The sequence below is a fragment of the Nicotiana tabacum genome, chromosome 14 (assembly GCF_000715075.1).
Source record: "Nicotiana tabacum cultivar K326 chromosome 14, ASM71507v2, whole genome shotgun sequence".
In the NCBI taxonomy this organism is placed as follows: domain Eukaryota; kingdom Viridiplantae; phylum Streptophyta; class Magnoliopsida; order Solanales; family Solanaceae; genus Nicotiana; species Nicotiana tabacum.
This window is the reverse complement of record NC_134093.1, coordinates 86,692,388-86,701,247: the sequence shown is the minus strand read 5'-3', so window position 1 is coordinate 86,701,247 and position 8,860 is coordinate 86,692,388. Positions and strand designations below refer to the sequence as shown.

General features: G+C 34.4%; 1 protein-coding gene across 1 annotated transcript; it reads right to left on the bottom strand.

Moving 5' to 3' along the window:
- Positions 1-1,357: 1,357 nt before the first annotated feature.
- LOC107772088 (cyclin-B1-2-like) lies at positions 1,358-6,445 on the bottom strand. The gene is made up of 4 exons (XM_016591577.2): positions 6,254-6,445; positions 5,654-5,754; positions 2,517-2,614; positions 1,358-1,698 (listed from the first exon to the last, which is right to left on the bottom strand). The coding sequence occupies exons 1-4, from the start codon at positions 6,377-6,379 to the stop codon at positions 1,598-1,600; spliced, it is 426 nt and encodes a 141-aa protein (XP_016447063.1). The 5' UTR covers positions 6,380-6,445; the 3' UTR covers positions 1,358-1,597.
- Between the last annotated feature and the right edge of the window lie 2,415 nt (positions 6,446-8,860).

Here is an 8,860-nt window from a genome sequence, read left to right as displayed (position 1 = left end):
TTGTGTCAAGTTATACCACAAACCCTTAAAATTACGTACAAATTTAACTCTATCCATTTTTTTTTGGGTAAACAAACTTTTTTTACACAAATAAAAGAATGCATTATAAATATTCACCTCATAGAAACAAGTGTCAGAAGATTGAAGTATGAATTATACGAAAGAGGAAAGCGAATAATCGCCGCTCCCCTTCCCATACCCCAAAAAGAAAAAGAAAGAAACAATTTGCCTATTGGCCCTACATAGAATACTTTATTTTCATGTGTCCAATCTCACACATGCTTGAGAAAAACTAAATTCCATTAATCAAATGAATGAGATATGTATATTTGTTTGTCGGTTCTTTCACCAAAGATAAGATACTCAACTTAGTAGACACTCAATTGGTGCGCATCAAGTTTATTCTTAAAAATAAAAAATTAAATCCCAACTGGTAATCCTGTTACTCACTTGTTCGGAAGCTTCATTGTCAAAGAAAGGCAGTTAAACGGAGCTGATTAGATCCACACCCAAAAAATCACAATTAAAACAAAAATAATCAATTTGGTAGACAATCAATTTGCATTATTTTTTAGTCCTTGCATTAATAGAAAAACAAGTCGACATAATTTATGTATCTAGTCTTTGCATTACTAGGAAAACAAAGGGATCGATAATTTTACTGACTTTATCGTGGTTACCTTGTTTGCTATTTGTGTTTGGCATCCAGGTGCTTTTCTTAAATGTCCCATGTTACCCCCCTTTCTTTATCATATTCCATCTTTAGTCTCATTCTGCATCATTACTAAATGGGTGTGGAGGTATGCAAATGAAAAAATTCTTGGCAAGGAGCGTTTACATTGTATACGAAGCGAATGCAGGTTAGTTGAGTTAGAAGGATCGAATATCATATAGTTAAACTAACAAAGAATATGCAATTTTCGTATTTGGTTCAATTATTAGAGTTAATGGTGCACAAATTGGTATCCAGGTGGTTCAAGGAACAGCGCAGCAAATGCCGCTCTTCCGATCATTAGGAAGGTGACAGCAAACATAATGAAACATTTATTTAAGCATTTTTCTGAGGTTTTCACTATAATAATAGGAAACTGCGGAGTTTTCTTGACTATCTTCACCTTCTTTGTGGTAAGTCGTGGCCCCACGAATATCAAGTTGTATGTTCAATAAGGCACGTGGCTATATCAATATCAAATTTTAAGTACAATAGACCATCAATTAGTAATGTTCCTTTTGAGTAAACACTATAGCCATGTGCCTTATTTTAAATGAAATACGATCAACTAAGAACTTCACTGGTTTGGTGTTAACAGATCGCCATACTTTTAAAATCCCTACCGACTAGAATTGACCACAGCTATTCAATTTTAAGCTTTAACACTGCCTGTTATGGGGTAAATCAAGTTTTCACCATATTCTGTACAATATCAATAACAAACTCAAAAGCATGCTTCAAATTAGTGTAGTAGAAAATCAACACAAAACAAAGTCGCTATAGGTTAACACTCTTTTTCAAACACAAATATATTGGAATAACCAAGATATAAAGCTTCCAAATGGTACACTCCTGCAGCATTGGAAAACATGAAATGAAAGTTTGTCAAATGAAACTGGGGCACACTGGTCCTCTAGAAAGTCCAAGACGCACTTCCATGCCGTGATGCATGTCAGCTGGACGGAAACTTTCAGAATCCTTTGGATCTGCAAGATTTATCAAGAAAACGAAGAAGAATTCAAGAGCAACTACAATATGTATTATGAATAAAATTTTAATAACACGGACAAAAGAACAGTAAGTAAACCTAACGAAACATCAAATGTTCACTGTACAGGCATTTCAACAACATGCAAAATAACAATCCAAGTTGAAAGCAAATGATTGTCACAGCATCAAATTAGGGAAAACTAATCCTTCCCTGCATTGATGATCCTAAAAGAACAACCTATTGAGCTTGCCTATAGGTGTGCATGAACAATTTTCTTGTATTATCAAATTTATCCAAGCACACAAGTCACGATAACATGAGAGCCACGTGAAACATGTTTCAGCTAATCTAATGTCACATTATCTCACTTGAGCAGTTCATAGGGGTCTAACCATGCAGAGGGGATTTTCTAACTTCTGCCCTTCAGAGAATTATTGAGGTGAAATCATTCTAGATACAAACCTCTAGAAAACGAAAAAATTTGACAAAACAATGTTGCTTGTACAGGTTATGGACTTGGACAAAAGAGACTATTGTTCGTCAAATAATGCAACTACTTCAAACCCATTGCCTAAACTAGCTGAAAACAGTTTTAATTTTTAGAAAAACCAAATAAAATTTCAGTGAACTAAAAAAGAAGAATTGAAAATCAATTAGCCAACGGAGTTGCTTAAGTATCTAAGTAGCAGATGGCGATCAAGAGGAAGGTCAAACCAATCAAAGGCATTTCCCAAGAAAATTCATCGTCAAGATCCAGTGAAGAGGAACAATAGTCAACCATAATAGTTGGCATATTATAAACAATTTGTGTACCATTTAGATAATCCTCAAAACCGAAGTCATCCAAAGCTCCTGTTAAAGCCTCTAAACCCACCATTGAAGATGTTATACTTCCAGATGGCCTCTGAAATCTGCAAATACTTAGAAGTAATGAGTTTTAAAAACCGGAGACCAATAACTGCTGAGGTGAAACAGCTTCTTTGTTGTATGTACACAAAGTAAGCTATGTAACCTTGAAATACAGTACATTTCACATTTCACCAGAGAAAATATATTTGCCAGTAAAAAAATCAACATAACAGAACCAGGCAGTGAGATTTCAGAGAGACAAAGACTAATCAAAAAGGGATCTTAAACATAGAAATGGTACCTTGAAGACCAAAACTAATGACCTTTGTCAAAGACCTTTCTTTGTAAAGAAGAAAGAACTACCAAAATAAAGTTGATTTACACTTGCATATTTTCAATAGAGTTACCCACTTCTCCATAATTTTTTAATAACCAAAAATTTTCCGAGAGCCCGTGGCACACGGTTTGACATTTGGTGGATAATCCGCCCCTTTACCTTTCTCCACTTATATATCAAGCTTTTGCTTGCGACATGGCTCAAACTCGTGATGTGCGCCTAACACATACAATACATCATGGGCTGCACTGTTACCACTAGATCAAAACCTTGGGGGCTACCCACTTCTCCATGCTAATAGATTTCTTTTTGAGAAACTTAACTTAATACTAAAGTAAGATGACATTTTCTTTTTCCAATCAAGAAATAATTCTTCCAACAGTAAAAAGAGCCAAAAACCCTACCAATCAAAAGGAAAAAAAAAACCCAAAAAGAACAAAAGACTCCAAACACCATTCAAGTCTACCGATGAAGGATGTACAACACCTCAACATTAAAGGAAAATAAGGAAAAGAACATATGTTCACGTAGATAATGTGAGTCACCTTAATACACACTTTAAGTTTGATCTCAGAATTAAAGACATTCCCCAAAATCCCTAACACAAACATCCGCAAGTTTGCAAAATTGAACAAATTTTTTTGCGTCAGTTAATTTTCTGTCTCATTTGGACTGCCACGTGATGCCTCTTCTTCCTTATTGACCTTTGCATTCCATTGCGGAGAGAGTCCCACTTTGCCCCCTTTCATAGAAAAATCCTATGCAAAACTCTACTTACCTCTATCAGCCCCTATAACCAATCAACAACCAACACAGAAGAATCATTATACCTCTACTCACTTATTCAGATCAAAAGCTTTGATCTGCTCCACACATTCACGAGCATAAGAGGGTGTGTTGATTCCAATGACCTAAAAGGTTTTTCTTTTGCAATCATTCCATTAATAAGATTGGAAGCATGGTATAGAAAATTTTAGATAATCTGCTGTTATTTCTCCAAGGAGTTTAAGTACTGGCAACTAGCATCCTATAATTAGTGCTAATAGCTAATGTTTCAAAGTGAGGCCACTTAAATTGCAACATTACCAGCAATTGTTAAATTTTCTCTTCTGCATACATAGGGGGTTGCAAATACTATCTGACAAAAATCAGATGCATCAGCAACGGTACAGTGTAATAACATTTTTCACTCGGTGAATGCTCCTTCATGCAGAATAATTTATATAACCCAAATGCAAGCCAGCTGCCAATGACATCAGTAAGCCATAATTTACCAAGAAAGAGGCCTTCATCAGGCAACTACAGTAAGCTAAATTGTCATGGTGCCTACGGTGCACTTTCTGCAACAGCGAGCAGCAGAACTATCCTCCACGACAGGCTAGAATTTGATGTGAAGGAGAGTAAAATAGAGGAATGCATCACATTCCGATCGTCCAAAAAGAGCCTTTTTCCATTTAATTTGAAAATTATTTCCCTAAGAGAGAAACTACGAGGACGTTCTTAAGCCGGTAAGCCTCAGGTCAAACTTACTTATTCAAATAATGTATTAGGAAAAGATTTTATATAATACCTTGAACTACATACAAGAATGAGAAACATCAATCTAGAATTTAAAGAGACTCAAAGGTCTCTACTCAAGTCTTGTATAAGTAGTAGAGACTCATGTCGCTCTATCCTATGCCCAAATTCTGAGTGTCAGACAGGAAGAAATAAACATGACTTATGAATGAAAATCCATGGTGTACTTTCTCCAGAATTTTAACTCAGAAACCTACCCAGCTCGCCACACAATTGAGCTGTTAGCTAGGCAAATACAATACTTATAGAAACATCCCATTTTTTAAGGTGTAGTGTCTGGGCCAGCTTGCGCGCATTCGGCTATTCCACTGCGCACCTACTAACTCAAATTAGTACAAGTACCGGGTAACTCTGCCCACCAAGGCTTAGGCAGATGGAAAGAAATCATCTAGTGTTTTTGTCTCCGTTGGGATTTAAACTTAAGACCAATGTGCTCCTCCCCTTCGTTAACCACTAAGTCACACCCTTCGATTATATAAATATCTCATTGATTAGATAAGAATGGCATCCAATCGGGTAAGAATCAAGGAACATACAAAAAATGAGTAACAAATGATGAACATTAAAAAGGGAATAAATTTTCCCAATAGGACCCAATAGAAAATATTTCACAGTGAAAAACCATAGCGAGCAAGTGCTTCTGCATAAGTAATTCTTTATATATCAGAAAAATCAGCGCATAAGGTTATAAAAACAAAGTTAAAGACTATTACCTAATCAATCAAGTATATCTCAATCAACAATTCTCTTACAACTATTCCACCCAATTCGGGCCCATTTCATACCAATAACAGGGAGGGCGATGCACTAAGCTCCCGCTATGCACGAGGTCAGGAGAAAGGCCCGAACCACATTGGGTCTTATGTAAGCAGCCCTTGCATTTTTGCAATAGGCATGACCTACTTGTTATACGAAGGCAATTTTTACCGTTGCACCAACGTTCCCCTTCAGATAGAGTAATAGACTATTAGCAAATTAATCAACTATGTCTCACTTCAAATTCCCCATCTATTCCACCATACTCGGACCCATTTCATTCCAATACCCAATAATTTATCTTTTAACGAGCTCTCTAAGGCTAGATTCTTTAAATTTCACATCTCTTCTACACTGACATAGAGAAAAAACTTTAAAATTACCTCTTTATCAAAAAATAAACTTTAAATTACTTATAATAAACGCCAACCTTGAAAGAATTTGGCGCTCGAGCTCCAACTTCATAGGTAAAGCTGACCCGTAAGTGTTGGCAAGGATCTTCCTCTTCATCTTCTCTTGCCTAACCTTCGCCTGCCAAAGTAAAAAAAAAAAAAAGAAAAAGAAAAAAGGAACATATATTTAAAATTATACTAAAAACACAATTATAGCATTTAACATTAAAAGTTTGCGAAAATTTATACTTAAGAATAAGGTATAGCATATGCAATAGAGTGGCGTTGCTACCAAAATCTATTGAGATTCAGTTCTTTGTGACTCTAATTCGTCCAAAGCAAAACTTTACTAATTAATGAATTTTTACGCCATCCGTGTAATTTAAACAGTCATAACAGATTACTTACTATTTATTTTAGGCTATATTACATGCATTTACCTTTTAAATGATTGTGAAAATAGTTTGCACAAAACTTAAAATCTTCTTAAAAATAGAACTATACATGAACAGTAACATTATTGTAAGTGACAGAGTGGGCATGCTACCACGACCACTGAGATTCAGTTTTTCCTCGCTCTAATTTGTTCAAACAAATAATTTAAAGGGGAAAAAAGTGTGATAAGGAAAGAAGAGTACGGAGTGGTAGGAAGATTGGAGAGGATGAGATCCGACGATGTCACTCTTAACACCATGAAGACCGAATCGAAAAGCATCACTTCTCACTCCACCGATTTCGTGTGGTATTGTCTTTGAAGCTTCCATTGCTGATTGCTCTCTTCGTCTGAAAGAATTAAGGGAAAGAAGAAATCTCTGTCTAAAGAGAGATGGTGAAGGACGTAAAAGGAGAAAAGGGCCTCACCTGTGGCTTCTTTTGGGCCGGGCCCCTCCTTTGCCACTCGTAATAAATTAAAAAATAGCCAAATTTACAAGTGATAATTGAAAAATAGTGACAATTTCAAAACTAATCAAAATTTAGCCACTTTTTATGTAAAGATAAATTTGAACGAAAATACTTTTTAAAATTCGAAAAATATTACAGCATAATACACTGGAGTTCCAGTATAATATATCGGTCCAGCATAATATGCTGGAAGTTCATACACAGGTGCTCCAATCTCCAGTATATTATGCTGGAACTTTCCGTGTGTTGGAGTTCCAGCATAATATGCTGGAAGTTTATATACAGGTGCATCAATCTCCAGTATATTATATTGGACCGGTCCGTGTTACAGCAAAATAGTGGCTATTTTTAATGACTTTGCAAACGATGACTATTTTTCAATTACCAATCCAAAAATTGGCTAGCCCGTGCTATTTTTACTTGCGACTTTTTATGGATTTTGAGAATTTTGAGCAGTCGAATAGCTTGCTTGACTGACAACAATAACAATAATCCAGTAAAATCCTACTAGTAAACTTTTGAGAAGGTAGTGCGTACGCAGACCTTACCCCTACCCCGAGGGAATAGAGAGACTGTTTCCGAAAGACTATCGATTCAGGCAAACGAGAAGAGACAATATATCAGTACCATCAATAAAAACTAAAGGAATAATAACTACAGCATAAAAGCCCTAAAATAGATGAAAACAATAGCTTGTTTGACCAAACTTATAAAATCAATTTACTTTGATAAATATTTTTTCTTAAAAATACGTTTTAAAAAATATTTTTGATGATAATCTATGTTTCACTAATTAATTTAAAAATTACTTTTGATCAATAATTAGTATTTGTCCAAATTTGTAAAAAGTGCTTTTAATCGAATGTTTGGCCAAGTTTTGTTTCGGCCAAAAGTACTTTTTTTCTTAATAAAAGTTATTTTTCAAAGTTAAGGTATTTGATCAAGTTTTTAGGAGAAAAAAATATTTGATTAAAAATAGAAGTAGATTTGAGAATAAGAATCAAGTATCTGCCTAAAAATTACTTTTTGAAAAGCATTTTAGAAAAAAATACAGCCAAAGCACTTTGGATCCTGCATTATGACGCCGTGCACCATTTCATAGTATTGAACGCTGAAATTAACAAAGGTTTTTGGAACTTGGAAATGATTTGTTCCGGCAGTGGCGGAGCCACCTTATAGGACGTGATGTCAAATGACACCCCTTTGCGAAAAAAATACACTATGTATGTAGGTAAAAAATAAATTTATATGTATGCGTGCTATGTATTGACTCCCCATAATTTTTAGGTGTATTTACTTTTATATATTTTGACACCCCTTAATAAAACTTCTGACTCCGCCACTGTGTTCCAGCAACTAGTGACAAAAGTGTAATGTTTTTTTTCTCCTTCACTCCTGATATTATTCTTTATTTATCTATTTTCCTTTAAAGAATAGAACAGATTAGAGCCCGTTTGGACATAAGATTTTTTTTTATTTTTTTTCGATTTTTTTTTATTTTTTTTCAAAATCAGTGTTTGGCCATAAAATTTTCAACTTTCACTTGAAGATGAATTTTAGAATTTTTCGAAAATTTGAAAAACTCCAAAAAAACTGTTTTTCAAAATCTTCACTCAGATCACTCAGAAAAATTTAAAAACAATCCAAAATTATATTCACGTTCAAACATAACTCTAATTTTCAAATATCATTTTCACTTGAAATTTTTTTTCGCCTTTTTGGAATTTTACAATTTTTATGTCCAAACGTCCACTTAATAAGACCTCATCCCAGGACTTCTGATCCACTGCAACCATGATGCATGAAAACCAAATTATAATATCGAGATTACAACTCATTTAATATAAGAATTTATTGGGTTTGAAATTAATTATTGTACTTCTATAATGAATTATTTAACATTAGGGATGGCAATGAGGCGGGACGAGTTTTCTCTGATGTGGGGCGAGGTAACTGGTTTTTTGTACATATTTCAAGCGGGGTGGGGCAGGTTGTGGGTTGAGACCATTAAAACAATATGTTTTTATTTTTTATTTTTTATCTTATTATTCTTACAGCGTTTAACCCAATTTTGTTTGTTTATTTCTATTAGGAAAATTTACCTGCCATAGCTAATTCTTAGGGTTATTTATGGATGATAACTGCCTTCTTATTTAATTGCTTTCCATAGCTACAATGTAAAAACTTACCGGTGTATACACCCAATTTAATTAAGTTAACCATAAACAACAAACTAAAGTTTATTAAGAGTCCTATTTTTAAATAATAATAGTTTTTACTTCACACACGGTGTATACACCCAATTTAATTAAGTTAACCATAAATAACAAACTAAAGTTTAT